General features: G+C 37.2%; 2 protein-coding genes and 1 pseudogene across 2 annotated transcripts; all 3 read right to left on the bottom strand.

The window, feature by feature from the left end:
• Window positions 1,326-3,753, bottom strand: LOC18780944 (ankyrin repeat-containing protein At5g02620). The gene is made up of 4 exons (XM_007212938.2): window positions 3,129-3,753; window positions 2,357-2,880; window positions 1,632-2,201; window positions 1,326-1,445 (listed from the first exon to the last, which is right to left on the bottom strand). Exons 1-4 carry the CDS (start codon window positions 3,751-3,753, stop codon window positions 1,326-1,328), a joined length of 1,839 nt encoding a protein of 612 aa, XP_007213000.2.
• Window positions 7,002-10,001, bottom strand: LOC18780968 (ankyrin repeat-containing protein At5g02620). Its single transcript, XM_007214151.2, has 3 exons — window positions 9,040-10,001; window positions 7,915-8,435; window positions 7,002-7,798 (listed from the first exon to the last, which is right to left on the bottom strand). The coding sequence occupies exons 1-3, from the start codon at window positions 9,860-9,862 to the stop codon at window positions 7,160-7,162; spliced, it is 1,983 nt and encodes a 660-aa protein (XP_007214213.2). The 5' UTR covers window positions 9,863-10,001; the 3' UTR covers window positions 7,002-7,159.
• Window positions 12,861-15,696, bottom strand: LOC18779475 (annotated as a pseudogene).

The raw sequence follows: 16,003 nt of genomic DNA, 5'->3' as shown, positions 1-16,003 counted from the left end.
AATGCCATTTCCCCTATATCAGGAATAAAAATCATGATTACATGTGGGTCCTGAGTCACTTTTCATTCCCAACATGCAAGTAAAACAAAGAAGTGGTCAGGAATGGAAATGACTCCTATTCCTCTCATTCCCTTTCCAAGTAAGTAAACATGCCCTTAGAGTTATGGTCTAGCCAACAAATAAGTATATCAAAACAATTGTTATGTCCTAATTTGATTTAGGGTTAAATTCGTTGAGTTGGGGCAAATTTTCTGAAAATTTTTCTGGGCTTTGCTTGAAAATAGGACTAGGTAAGGAGCGTTGCTCTTTTTCGTGATTACAACATAGACAACAAGAATAGCATTCAAGTTGGGGGGTTGGAGATTTGGAATTGGAAAGCTAATTCTATTCTTAATTTATTGTGTAAAGCTTCTCTACCTTCGTAATGCTGACAGCTCAAAGTGAGTTCTTAGGTTTTCAGGCAATTTAAAATAATAAAAAAAGATTATCTGCCTTTTTGTGTTCTAATACCCACAACAATAGAGCGATGTCTATGAGAAGTTGTGGTGTGGTGTATGTACCTCCCTCATCTCATCTTTATCCCTCTTCATTCTTTCAGCCGCCTCGCCTCTCTTTCATCATCATCTTCTTTCGCTGAGGGAGATAGAGATAGAGCTGTGCTTTTGTTTTTTAATTTTAAACTCATTTTTATTTTATTTTTGGGTTTATAAAGTATCAATGTCTTTTGTTTTCTTTTTGGTTTTGTCCACGTGTTGTATGGCGACTTCTACATATGTACATATAAAATTAGGTATCACTTGTCAAATCATGAATTTAACAGAATATCAAACTATTAACTTTATGAGAACGTGTAAATTTTGGTCAATTTTTATACGATAATATTGAAGAGTGTAAATTAATAAAATTAAAAATGGCTCATTTTGAAAATGACACCTTGCCAGGAAAGAATCCACATGGCTAGTTGAAGTACTTAATTAATATTGAACTCTTTCGCTCGATTCAAATTGTCTTGCAGTCAACTTGAGTAAATTAATAGACAAGAAGTTTCTGAGCGATCAACACAAAACTTCCTCGTCGCTGACTTCTATGAAACTTGCTCAACTTGTAATCCAACTACTGTTTAGTTAATAGGCCACTTCAGAAACTTCTCAGTCATTTTAACGCTAAATGAAAGATATTATAAAGAGCGCGAAGCCCTTTCATGTGTTGAGGAAAATATTATTTTTTCGTGTTCACTTAGAAATTTGGGGGGATGAAGCATTGTTAGACCTAAATAGTAAGGGAAGGTAGGGAATCACTTTTCTTAACAACGATAATACTCTAAATCAAACTAAGGGAGGGAAACTTAAACTAGGGTGTAAAGTGGAAGACTCACTGTCCCGGCCAACTAACTTCACTCGAACCAGTTTTAGCCTCACAAGAACATGAAGGGAAGATTGTTCAATCTAGGTTTTAATTTTATAGAATAATACAGAATTAGAAATACAGTACAAGACTAACAGAACTCAGTTTACTGAACTGAAGTGGAGCATATAAATAATGTATTAAATTACGCGATCCCGGAGGCAGATCTTAGTTTCTTTACCGGTTCTTGGATAACACCTAGAGAAAAAAAAGCAGAAAAAACATACAGTAGAACCAGTCGCCAAGACGAGGCCAAACTGAAAGTTCGTCCAGTTGTTGTCTTTGGCCGCCGTTGCCATCGCGGCCGCAACGAATGCGATAATCAATGAGGAAACGGACCACTGAATCAGTTGTGCTGCTACTTTGATTCGAACGACTTTTCTGTCCAATATGTCATTGTAAATCGTGAGAGCTGACACCATGAAGGAGAACCAGTTGCAGACTAAATACACTGAATAAGCTGGTTTTCCTTGTAAAACCGGCCTTCCGTCTGGTCTTGTGCCTCCTGGAACAGTGATAGCCGCCGCAAATGAGATGCCTAGGATTAGTGTCGCTATCAGCAGCCTGGTGTCGCGTCTCTGCAGGGGCTGCTCCTCCGCTTTAACTTGTGGCTTTTCTTTCTTGGCTGTAATGTTAACAGCCAGGGTCGGCATCTGCGACTGCGGCGTGTCGTTTGAGGCCTCTCTTTCCCAAGTTTCCGATCTCCAAAAACGGAAATTGACACCCCGTTGAAAACATTGCACGCCAATGGACTTCCCCAGGAGCTTTGAAAGCTTAGTAGTAACATGACATATGCCCTACAACACAAAGAAAGTACATTATTCTTTAATGAAAACATTACTATAAGAAAGTTAAGTACTCCTTTTTCTTTACTTAACTCTTAAACTAAAAGTAGATATAGAAAATACCACCTTGATTAAAGGGATTAGATATAATATAAATTGCGGGGTACCTGTTCTTCAAGTTTGCCGCTATGAAAAATGTCGGCTGCCTTTAAGAGTTGACGATTGAAAGCAGTGTTATCCAGTCTCCCGTCTGCTGCCAAAAGTTTCATGATTTTATAATCTTGGTTAATAGCAGCTAGATGCAAAGCGGTGTTACCATCTTGGTCTTTTTCATGTATTATTCCCGCAAGATTAGGCTCCTTCAATATATATTTGACAAGAGTTTCTTGTCCAGCTAAAACTGCAATATGCAGAGCCGTTTGACCTTTGTGGTTGACCAAATCGCAAATATCAGGGTGACGCCTAATAAGCTCTTCCATTACTTCTTTGTGACCTGCAAAGGCCGCCACGTGAAGAGCTGACATTCCAGATTTGTCCAACATGTAAGAAGCAGAGACATCGGGTTTCTCCAACAGTAGTTTGGTTGCTTCAAGGTTCCCTTTTAATGCTGCGTAGTGTAAGGGAGTCCATCCAATTGCATCAGCTTCTTTAATTGCATCACCATTTTTGCGGATCATAAGCTTCAAAGTTTCTAGCATGCATAATAAAGATTAAAATATAGTTAAATAGCTTACATATGGACTTCAATTAAAATATCGTAAAGAAGATATACATACGTGGATTATATGTTTGATTTTAGAAAACGTGTATTTTTTTTCATGTCTTAGACAAATATACGAAAAACGAAAATATTTTAAAAAATACATAAGTTTATACATAATCAACCAACAATTGATACCATATCAAAATAAAGCATATAGATAAGGTCACTAGTCTTACTTATGGCTAATTCACTTTTGTGAGTTACCACGGCATGCAAAGCTGTGACACCATTGACACCTTGGAAAGAAGACTCGGGACAGTGCTTTAAAATCATATTGGCAGTCTGCATATAGTCCTTAGACGTAGCCAAGAACAACGGCGACTCGTTCACCATGTTAGTTAAACAAGTCAATTCAGGATTGGCTTCGATTAGTAAGTGGGCCACTCTTTGGTAGCCATACCGGAGAGCAACATGCAATGCTGTCTCCTTTTCCATATTAGTCCTTTCGAGCAACTCTTTATGAGCTTCGCGGCCGCTTTCCAAATCGGCTCCTCCAGTGGGCGGCTGCTTCTTTGCATGTTTAATAAGGAACTCTACGATCTCATCGGAGCCAACTCTGGCCGCAACATGCAGGGGAGTGTTGCCCTTGTTGTTAGCGGCCCAAAACAGTGGACGACATTGATGATCATCAAGTGGGGTGTTTATGAAGAAAGCTATTTGCTTGAATTCAGCAGCAATGTGGAGAACATTGTTGCCTTTAGGCGTTTTCTGAAGAAAAAATCCAGTTGAAGCCTTCTTCTCAACTATTTTCAATAAACCAACATCACCCGATCTGGCCGCCTTATACACAGAAGGATCCATTTCAACCCTTTTTTCTGCACTCAACTTTCTCTAATGCTCTGTGAATGACTTAGTGTTGATCCTCCATGTCTACTTATGGGAAGGGATGATGACACATTCAGTGCCAATTGCTTGTAAAGACAACATGTACAATATTCTAATATGTAACACTTTAATTGGGTGTAGATGTAGATGTAGATGCAGTGCCACCATTGTGTCAACCATTTTAATAAATCTGACAATATATTTTTGCCAATTGCCTGTGAATAAAACAAATATCACACGCGCAAAAAATAACAAGTTGGTGTCATTTGCCTTTTTTATATTGAGTCAACTATACATGCATGCAGGTTTCGGGACTTGGTCATCACAGGACCTCGTTGCTAGCCTACACGTACATGTTGTACGGAGATTCAAAGATGACCAAGTCTTTAAATTGGCAACTAGCTTCTTGGGATGATTTTTTATTTTTATTTTTTTGTTCTCCTGAGAGCCCAAAGCAAGGATGGATTTAGGATTTCAAATTTGATTGGATTAAATTTACTTTACATATAAACATATTAGGTAGATAGAAAACTCAATAGTACGATGTAATTTCAATGATATCAAAAAATTAATAATACATCTACTAAAGGGGGGAACATAATATTTGGATGATTCGATATTATAAAGTTAAAGTATAACCTTTTAGATAAGCAAGTACACCAAAATCAATTACAAATCCTATTTGATAATTTATAACTCATAAATTGAAACTGATAAGCTCCAATTGTAAATCCCTAATTGATAAATAAATCATAAGTCTCAATTGCAAATCTGTAATTGATACTAAATAAAATCCAAAAAAAATCTCAAATTTTAACATCAACAAATTGGGAGAAGCTTACCATACCTGACAAATATAGGAGCTTGGTTAGCTTCTTCAATTAAGCCTTGAATGTGAGTGCAACAACAACAAAAGTGTTCCTTTACGTGTGCAAAGGTGCGCAAAGTTGCAATATGAGTTTAGTGACAAAGTCAACAACTCTGAGAAACAGTTAAAACATTTCTTCTACTTTTCTTTACTTTTTCCACCAGATGTGTGCATTCTCATTTTATTTTTATTTTATTTTTTCTCCTGTGTTGTAGGTTGCAGCTTTCCCTTTTACTCCCCTCGTGCAAAGCAGTGCAAACAAAGGATTCCTAAGAAGGGTAGGATATATGCAATTGGATGGCTATAGCTGGGTTATATTTTTTTTTTTGGGTGGGTATTTTAAAAGCCACCTGGGCTGTAGCCCAAGTTAGCCAAAGCTATGTTCTGTCCCTGGCCCGAACCCTACCGTGATCTCGAAGCTTGATGGGCCTGACCTTAATCAGCTCTGAATGGCCTGCTTGAGCGCAAGGTGGCTGCACTGAAATGGTGAGAAGAGAATTGAGTTATGATTAAGTAGTTGAATTGAGTGACAGCTCCGAATGGCCTGCTCGAGCGCAAGGTGGCTGCACCGAAATGGTGAGAAGAGAATTGAGTTATGATTAAGTAGTTGAATTGAGAGAGAGAGAGAGAGAGAGAGAGAGAGAGAGAGAGAGAGAGAGAGAGAGAGAGTGAGTGAGTGGGCAATGCCTAGGGTGGCACCATGAGGAAGAAGGGTGAGGGTGGGTGGTGGCTCTTCTGTGTGAGACTTTTTTTTTCCTTAGTTTTATTCAAAATATAATAATTGGATATTAAATCCAATTGTAACAAAAAAAAAAACTTAAATTGTTTTTTAAAAATGAACGTGAAATATTTTGAATGGAAGTATAACAAGCTGAGATGGTAGTATAGTACTACTCTATAATTTCTCTACTAGGAGTTCATTCTCTCTCTACTTATTTAGGAGCAATAGATATATAGGGAACATGGTTGGAGGTGAGTTTTATCACTTCTTCCCTAAAGTTTATCTAAGGAGGTGGTTTAGAAAGTCCATTGTGGATTAATGAATTGGAATTGGATCAACTAGGAGTCTATTCTCTTTCCTCAGATGTAGGAGCTCCTAGAGGTCTCCTTATTTTAGGAGCTGGATATATAGGGAGTATAGTTAGAGGTGAGTTTTATCATTTCCTCCCTTAGGCCCCTTTTGATTCATGGGAAATGAGGTTTTTGGATGAGAAATCAATTAATTTCCCATGTTTGGTAAGTCCAGGCATGAAAAACGGTTGCCTTGCACATAGAAAATTAGGGGGAAAGTGAAGCCATTCTCTTTCTTATTTATTGGAAATTAGTCAATTGAGCTATGAAATAACGCGGTTTATATGATTTAATATATACTTTTATTTCCACAAAAACTATAGAAATGGTAAGTACAAAAACAATGATCATTAGATTTTTCCTAGATTTTTAGCTAATAAATGTAGTTAGCTTGTCTGCTGAAAAATTCATGGTTTCGTCCTCGCAAGGAGAAATTTTAGAATACGGATATCACCACGTCAGCTGGTGATACTTCCACTCAAAATATGTCATGTGTGATTTAGAAAAAAAAAATCATTAATATTTTTTACAACTGGACTTTATTTATATCCACTGAAATAAAATTAGAAAAATAAAAACCTTAAGGAAAAAAGAAAAGAAAATATCCCAACAACCCAACCCAACGCATACCCGAACGCCACCCCCAACGCCATCCCTTGGTCTTCTTCTTCCTCTGCCTACCATCAACAGTCATTAGTCAAAAGTAAGTCAAACCTCATACCCCAATCAATTGTTGCAACTAGGAAACTTCATCATCATTGTTAATCAATTAAATATTTATCTAATCTTAATATTTGATGGGGCTTATTCGATCCACAACCGAGAACCAACATGCTATCCACAATCATCCTTTTCGATATCAATTTCATGCGGGTCAATTTGCAAGATGTTTGTGATACACCCAACTCCCATTACAACCTTTTTGGCATCTTATGGCAATCTGTAATGGGTCTTGGGGCAGCCACCGAAAGGTTGAGAAGCAAATATGACTATGATTAGATGGGAAGGGGGTGAGGTAGGCGATTTCTCGTCTCTTGTTTTCTCCCTTTTTTCTTTTCTTAATTTTATTTTAAAGGGTAAAAATTAGGTTTCAATTTCAGCTGTAAAATAAAGTGTGAATTGTTTGAAAATGTGCCACATGTCATATTTTAAATGGAAGTATTACTAACTGACGTGGTGATACCGTATCATTCTATAATTTCTCCATTAGAAGAAGCTTTCATACAGTAAATGCAAGTGAAACTCAACGCTAAAATTTAATAAATACTCAATAATTTCGTATTCATATCACTAAAGAAATTTATAATTTACTAAATGTTCAGCTGTTGTATTTCACAACTCATTATTATCACAACATATCTGAAAATGATTATTCTCACAACACCACAATATCACACACAGAGGATCCAAAAAGAAAACAACACGGGTGACTTAATAGCGCGGTCAAATAACGTAGTTCCGGAGCTCACGGATCCTTATCCCCCGCATTATTTGCAGTTGAGACCTATAAATGGGGATTAAAACTAATGCGCAAACAAATATGGCAAATATTAGACCGAGCACCAAATCAACGGGTGTGCCAAACAAATATTTAAACAGACTTTCATTGGGGCGTTTTGGCTGCGACAATGCCAGTATGGCTGCAACAAATGCTATTACCATCCCACCAATTGAAAACTGAATGAGACTTGCAGGTGTGGGTAAATGGGTAGATAGGAACCGTAGCGGAGCGTATTCGTTAGATATCGCAAGAACTGAGAAAAAGAAGGCATACATGTTAAAAACCCCACACACTCGGAAATATGCATTGTCTTCTAAAGCCGGCCTTCCGTCGGTTTTGAACCCTCCAGGAACATTGATGGACGCTGCAAATGTGACGGTTGCAATGAGCGTTGCTACCAATAGTTTGGTATCATGTCTTTTCAAGGTCCCATGTGTAATGGCTGGCGTATCAGCCTCATCTTTCTTCTCCGGAGATTCTAAATTCGTAAACACAAGGGTGATTTGTTGTTGAAAATATGGCACCCCAGCGGTCAAGGACCAAATCGGGTACTTCCTAACCTCGGCACTATTGGTCCTCTCCTAAAACATAGAGAAAGAACATACACTCGTAGTCTTAGTCAACGTATGATAATGAATTAACTCTAATTAACTGAGTAAGGAAAATTAAAAAGATAGATTGCTCAGATTATTGATACCTTTTGTTCCATCTTGTCCTCGCGCAAAATGTCGGCAACCGTTAAGAATTTTTTATTGATAGCCGTTTTGTCCAACCTAGGGTCTGTTGACAAGATTTTTATCATTCCATGATTTCGGCAAATGGCAGCAAGATGCAAAGGAGTGTTCCCTTCGTTATCTGCTTGATTTAGAAGTCTCCCAAGCTTAGGCGTCTTCAGAACGTACTTTATAACGTTTATTTTTTCACCTACGACGGCAGCATGCAGAGCTGTTTGACCTTTGTGGTTGACCAAATGACAAGTAGCAGGCTCACATCCAATCAACTCTTCCAATATTTTGGTGTGCCCTGCATATGCGGCGATGTGGAGAGCTGACAACCCAAGTTTGTCCAAGATGTAACAAGCAGACTTCTCCTTTCCAATCAGCAGTTGAGTTGCTTTAAGGTTACCTCTCAATGCTGCATAGTGTAAGGGAGTCCACCCAATGTCGTCTGCTTGTTTGATTATTTCATGATTTTTGGAAACCATAGTTGCCACGATGCCTAGCATGTTGATATAGAAAATTGGAAACTTACAAATGTTGAGTAGTAAAAATCCAAATATATATGCTCTCTCTTGAGGGATTGTGCAAATAACTTCATTTGATAGACACTCTTATAGTGTGCAGGATCGGCCCTCAACTTTAGAGAATTATTATGTGCGAAATCTGAACTAAGACTCTCACATCATCTAACATGAAAATACTATATATATATTTATAAATAAATTAAAATTGCCTTAAATTGACGCCATAAACCAATAAAAGTAATTAACACAATTATTTTTCATGATGACATGCATAGGCTAGCGGTACATGGTTTCAATGCTTCTTAGTGCCACTTATGGAGGAATTTTTTTTGTTTTTTTGTTTTTTTTGAAAAGATAAGTATTTTAAAAAATACACACACTAAATCGCACAAGCGGGAATTGAACCAACACCCCTAACAACTAAAGATTGGTGTTCAAACCAACTATATTAGGCACACAATTGTGTAACTATTTTCGTCACAACTAGATATATCTTAATGATTTTCAACCATATAAAGTGTTCCTCAAATAATATGTACATGATAGCAAGGCATATTAACTGAAGTGTCTCGAAGTTACCTTGGTGGGTAAGGGGTCTGCGAGTGACAGCTGCATGCAAAGCTGTCACACCATTTGTCCCCTGAAAAGAAGGAGGTCTATCAGAGGGAGACTCGTTTAGAATATAAAGAGCAATGCTTGGAGAGCCCGTTCTAACAGCTAGGAATAAGGGTGACTCTGCGGCGCTATTAGTAAAACAACATAATTCAGGATCGGCTTTCATTAACTGAGCCACCACCCTATCGTGACGATATCGTACAGCAACATGCAATGCTGTATCCTTTTCCGAATTTTTCATTCGGAGTAGTTTTTTATAAGGTTTAACACCATCTGGTCTGATTTCCCCATCAACTGATCTGTTTGGTCTTATTTCCTCAGCAGATGATCTGATTTCCCCATCAACTGGTCTGTTTTCCTCAGCAGATGATCTGCTTTCCTCATAATGTTGTAAGATTTCCTCACCAGATGGCGTGGTTTCCTCAGCAGCTGGTGTGATTTCCTCCTCATTAATTGGTCCGTCTTCCAAATCAACTTCTTCAAGAGGTTTCATCTTAGCAATGATGAACTCCACTATTTCATCACATCCTACTCTTGCAGCAACATGGAGAGGAGTTTCGCGGTTCTTGTTGGTGTCCCAAAACCGTGGAGATTGAGGATGATGAAACTTGACTTCTTTAAAGAAATTCATTTGCTTGAATTCAGCCGCAATGTGAAGAACATTGTTGTCTTTAGGCGTTTTCTGACTTGCAAGATCAATCGATACATCACCATTTCTAATTTTTTCCAAAAAACTAAGATCACCCTTTGTTGCTGCGTCATGCAGAAAACGATCCATGTATTCCATGGTATCCTTCTCTCTCTCTCTCTCTCTCTCTCTCTCTCTCTCTCTCTCTCTCTCTCTCTCTCTCTAATTTCCCGAAGTCTTCGAAATAAATCACCAATTCCCTGGATGATTTATTATTCATGGAAGCCTTGTTCACTTATAGGAAGGGACCAACAAATCTGACGGATTAATTTATTGCCAACTGCCCAAGCAGGCAAATATTTTATTACTGTAAAATTAAAATTACAAGTAATCCAGTTCAACTATACGAGATGTGACATTTTGCCAACGAACTTTCTAAGCTATCGACTCAAAACTTCCTCGTGGCCAAATGTCGAAACATTATAAGGATGCGTCATGGAGATTCATTAAAAACAAAAATAAGAGAATTGTTTAAATCTTATTATAGTTAGTAAGCCATCGTGACCAGGTCTTTACTATTCGTTACAATGTATATATGTATAATGTATTCGTATGTGTATGTGAGGAATAAAATTGATGTAATATTCATTAAAAGTAGAGTCTATGTATTCGTGAAAAAGTCTTTAAATGTTACTTAATTAAGCTTATTGCTAATTACAGTTCTGTTCTCTTGGACTACAGGGGTCCAAGAGATTTGTGGTCACTCACCGTTGGATGTAAATTCAACGGTTCACTCACTTTTGTACTCCTTTTAAAAAACTTTTTTGAACGATTAGATTAATATCCAACGGTGGGTGACTATAATCTCTTGGACTCCTGTAATCCAAGAGATCGGGACTGTTGCTAATTAATATTCTTAGACGTTAAGAAAATATTGGCACTTAAGTTCGTTGATGTGTTAAAAAAAAAAAGGTTAAATACTTTTTTGGTCATTGAGTTTTACACGAAAATTCAATTTAGTCACTGAAAAAAAAAATTTAGCCAATTTGGTCACTGTGTTTCCTAAAGTGTAGAATTTATAGACATTCCGTTATCTTTCGTTAAATACAGTTTTATTTTTTATTTTTTTAGGAATCACCTTTAGTCTTCTTCCTCTAACTCAATGAGTTATGGTATATTGTGCTATCAGAGTTAGCAAATTTGGGGAAATCTTGGGTTGAAATTGAAATTGTGAGGTGTATATAGAAAATTAAAAAGCCAAACCAAATTAAAATGAAATCAACAACTTACCAATATATTTTGGTGCTCTATCACCTTGATTACGTCACCTTGTCATTTGAAGTCACTATACGATTCTCACTAAATCGATTCAGGCTTCAATATAATACCCAATTCGTGACCTTATACCTCATTATTTCGATTTCAACCCAAGATTTCCCCTCATTTTTAAAAGGCTTAATCGCTATAGTGCCCTCTGAAACTATGGTCAAATCCCACATTGCTCCCCGAAAGTCAAGGTGACCCAATTTGCTCCCTTGACCGATGTTTTGCATCTCACTTTGCCCTCCCTACCGTCAACCCCGATAAATATTTGTTAAAAATGCTAACGTGGCTCAAATGGGACCCATCATTGGCTGAAATGTATGCCACATAGGCAGTGGTGGACCCAGAAATTTTTTAGCGGAGGTGCAAAATTGATTAAGTATGAAAAATGGTTTTTCGGAATAATCATTTTCTCAAGATAATTTTTGGCGTCTTTTATTCCTTACACATCAAATAAGAAAACTTGATTTTATGGGATTTTAGTATGAAGTATATATTGACTTAATGAGCCATCATTTTTAGCCTAAATCGTATTTTGCACTAAAACATATTTTTCATATTTTGATTTGGTAGGAATTTGATTTTCTAGTATTTTTATTTGAATCCAAATGGGGGGTACTTCCTTATTTACATTGTAAACTTAAGTAAATGGAGTAATATAAAAATAAATTAAAGTAAAAGGACAAAGACATTACATAGGTGCCATGTGTGAGAAAAATTCTTAAAAGAAAAACTTAATTGAACTTAATGACCAAATTAAATTTTCATGTAAAACCCAATAACCAAAAAGGTATTTAAACCTTAAAAACATTATATAAAAAAATCCAAATTTCGAAACATTATAAGGATGCGTCATGGGTATTCATTAAAAATAAAAAGAAGAGAATTTTTTAAATCTTATTATAGTTAGTAAGCCATCGTGACCAGGTCTTTACTATTCGTTGCAATGTATATATGCAGAGTATTCATATGTGTATGTGAAAGGAATAAAATTTATGTAATATTCATGAAAAGTCTACGTATTCATGAAAAAGTCTTTAAATGTTACTATTAGGCTTATTGCTAATTAATATTCTTGGACGTTACAATACTTTAAGAAAATATTGGCACTTAAGTTAAGCTTGTTTTTTAATCAAGGTAAACTACACTATCAACATCGAATGATCTGGAGTACCTTTCCTTTAATGATACTTAATTATGGTTATTTTCGTAATTAAAAAAAAATCTTTCTTGTGAGTGATTTGCTAATTAATCTTGGTGGCCTTTTAATAAATGTCAAGCTGTCCCTAATATGGTTGGTGTAAGAGTTTCATGTTCTTTTTTAGCCTTTAAAGAAAAGTAATGCCTGTAAAGGGCTTACAACTTAAGTGGTTAAAAGTATTTACCTCTATATAGATCTTAGGTTCGATTTCCTCTTCCCCTAATAACACTTGTATAAATACATATATATATATATACAGTCCTGATCTTTTTTACTACAGGGATCCAAGAAATTTGTGGTCACTCACCGTTTGATGTAAATTCAATAGTTCACTCACTCTTGCACTCTTTTTAAAAAAAATTTTTGAACCATTGGATTAATATTCAACAGTGAGTGACCACAATCTCTTGAACTCCTGTGATCCAAGAAATTGGGACTATATATATATATTAAAGTAAAGCTATATATTTCTAAAAACAAATACCACTACTTGTGCACCAGAAAGTGCTTAAAGATGGATCCAAGACAAGCATCACGAGGCCCATAAACAAAATTAAAAATGGTGAGAGATGAGTCCAGAGGCACACACACAAAAGATAACCAAGGCAAAGTGCCTATCCAAATACAGAGACATCAAATTATGCGCGTCAGGAACCATTTGCGGCTAGTCTTTTCACGACTGCTGCTTGATACAGGCACAATTCTAAGCTTAAAGGCAACAGACAAGCATATAAACCCACAAATTAAGCACACCAAAATGCCCAGCGGACTGTGTTTGGGCAGCACTAGAAGCATGCCCGAAGCAAAAGCTACGAGCATTCCTCCAATTGAATACTGAATGAGAATTGAAGGTGCAGCTACAAGAACACCTGACACAGTTGCCACCATGAAATGATGAAACACCATGAGGATTGACAAGAAGAAGGAGAAGGCATCAAATAGCAAGAACACTTGGAATGATGCCTCTCCGCATAACACCGCAGTTCCGTCGCTTTTAAGTCCTCCCGGCATGGTGAAAGCTGCGGCAAATGTGACGGTTGCAATAAGCATTGCTACTACTAGATTGGTATCGAATACTTTTGAGGCCTCCTCTGAAGAAGTAGCTACCAACTTTTCTATGTTTTTTTCCTATAGCGGCTGATATGGTAGGTGTATCTTTGTGCTTTGGAGATTCCAAATTCATGAAATCATGGGAAATTTGTTGTTGGAAAAATGGCACTCCAATGGACTTCCCCAGGTGACTTACAAGTTCAATACGAATGAGATCCTAAAACATAGAAGTAAAACCATGAACACGGTCAAAGAATAATGCTAGCCAAATTTATTCACCAAATTTGTTCATCAAAAGACATTCGGTGAATAAATTTGGCGAATAAATGTTGTATTCCTAGCAGGCAAGGCATATCTCCACTTATGCAGCAGATAGATTGATTCATCCGACTGGCTCGGCCGAGGTGATCATGGAGGGAGAGAGAGGGGTGGATACGAGATGGAGTGATTGTTGAACCGCCACATCCGGCTATTGGATGGCGGGACCTGTTATATACCAATTTTCCGTCGTCCACAACAAAAATGTCAACCGCCTTTGAGAATTCCTTATTGGTAGCTGTCATATCCACTCTACTGTCACTTGCAAAAGTTCCTATAATTTCAATATTTTGATGAATGGCAGCCAAATGCAAAGCAGTGTTTCCATCTTTATCTGCTTCATTTATAAATCCTGCAAGTTGGGGAGTCTTCAATATATACTTGACAACGTCTACTTGCCCCCCTAAAACTGCAGCATGAAGAACCGTTTGGCCCTTGACATTGAGTAAATCACAAGTGTCAGGCCGTCATTGAATGAGTTCTTCCAATACTTTGGCCTGCCCTGCATAGGCGGCGACATGGAGAGCTGACATGCCAGATTTGTGCAAGATGTAAGAGACAGAACTATCGCATTGCGTCAGCACTCGAGTTGCTTCAAGGTTTCCTCTCAATGCCGCATAGTGTAAGGGAGTCCGGCCAATTGCATCAGCTTCTTTAACTATTTCAGGATTTCTGGACACCATTAGTTTCACAATGCCTGTCAAGGTGAAATAGAAAATTGAGTTGAGAATCACTTCAATAACAATTTGAACACAACATGAAATTATAGTCACCAAACAAAACCAAGTACATATATAAATTTAACTAGACTTATCACGTGATGTCATGTACCTTTGGAATCTTTGGTTGTGTGAGTTGCGGCGGCATGCAAAGCTGTGACACCATTAATACCCTGAAAAGAAGGACATATTGGAGACTCGTTTAAAAGATGAAGAATAATGTGTCGAAAGCCCCTGCTAGTAGCAATGAACAAAGGTGACTCGTTGGCGCTATTAGTGTAACAACACAATTCTGGATTGGCTTGCATTAGCTGAATCACCACTCCACTATGACCATATCTGGAAGCAACATGCAATGCAGTATCCCTTTGCAAATTAGTCATTTGAAGTAGCTGCTTATGAGCTTCGCTATCGGTTGATCTGCTTTCCTCATCGGCTTCTTGTACATGTAGCATCTTCTTTGTGTGCTCAGTGAGGAACTTTACTACTTGATCCCAGCCTACTCTGGCAGCAACATGCAGGGGAGTGTCTCCCTTCTCGTTGGTAGCCCAAAACAACGAAGATTGATCATCAAGTTCTTTGAAGAACTCTATTTGCTTGAATTCAGCCGCAATGTGAAGAATATTGTTTCCTTTAGGTGTTTTCTGAAGAAGAAGGTCAATTGATACATCACCGTCTTTCATTCTTCTCAAGAACCCAACTTCACCCGACCTTGCAGCCTCATGCAAAGAAGGCTCCATCAAGTTACATGAACTCTCTCTAACTCTCTTCAAAGTATGAAATAATCTAAAAAGATGGACACTGCATACATTCAGTAGAATCAGTCCATGACTGTATATATAAAAGTACTAGGTTTTCCATTTCAAAAAGAAAAAGGATTCTAGGCTGTCTCTCTTGCACGGTATGTCCTCAACTTTGTTGTGTATTTTTTATTCAAATAAACAGGAAAAAAAAATTGCTATGCGTAAGAAAAGAATAAAGATGAGTTGTGATGTACTTTTGATAAATGATCTGGTCTTATAATTTTTCCTTTTGATAAATGAGACCCCATAACCAAATAACAAATTAGAGAGCAGAAGTACCTTAGATCAATTTATTATGTTGGATTCTATGCTGTTTTTTTACGTAAATCAACAAAGAATGCATTTATGCTACCTTGGTTCTGAGTTCAAATCTTATAAACAGTCAGTTGTAGAATCAAAATCAAAACAACCAAGCAACAGAAGTTACCTTGAGCCTTTTTGCTTGTACAAGTTACTGTCGTCAGTGCCGTGTGCAAAGCTGTAACACCATTGATCCCTGGAAAGGACACATTGATGATGGGTACTCATTCAAAATAGACTCATCTTCTCTCTACGTATCTTCTAGTCTCCAGTATGCTGCTTATACACCTATTGTTATCAAACAGAGAGTACCGAATATGGTTGGATAGGTGGACAATGTAGAAGGGTTCCCATTTTATTTACTTCTTTCTTTATCAATCAAACAATGCCCTGGCAATTTCTAATAAAGCAAAGCCTCCAATGATCTGGTTTTATGATAAATGAGACCCAGAGAAACATGTAACAAATAGCTGAGCAAAACAAGTATTTTCGATTAATTTATTATTTCGAATATTATGTCGTTTTGTACTGTAAAATCAACAGAGAAAAAATTAATAAAAAGAAGGAGAAAGAGGATAATGTTCTA

This window comes from Prunus persica, chromosome G4 (assembly GCF_000346465.2).
Source record: "Prunus persica cultivar Lovell chromosome G4, Prunus_persica_NCBIv2, whole genome shotgun sequence".
Classification (NCBI taxonomy): domain Eukaryota; kingdom Viridiplantae; phylum Streptophyta; class Magnoliopsida; order Rosales; family Rosaceae; genus Prunus; species Prunus persica.
The sequence above is the reverse complement of the archived record's forward strand: the minus strand, read 5'-3'. Positions and strand labels throughout refer to the sequence as shown.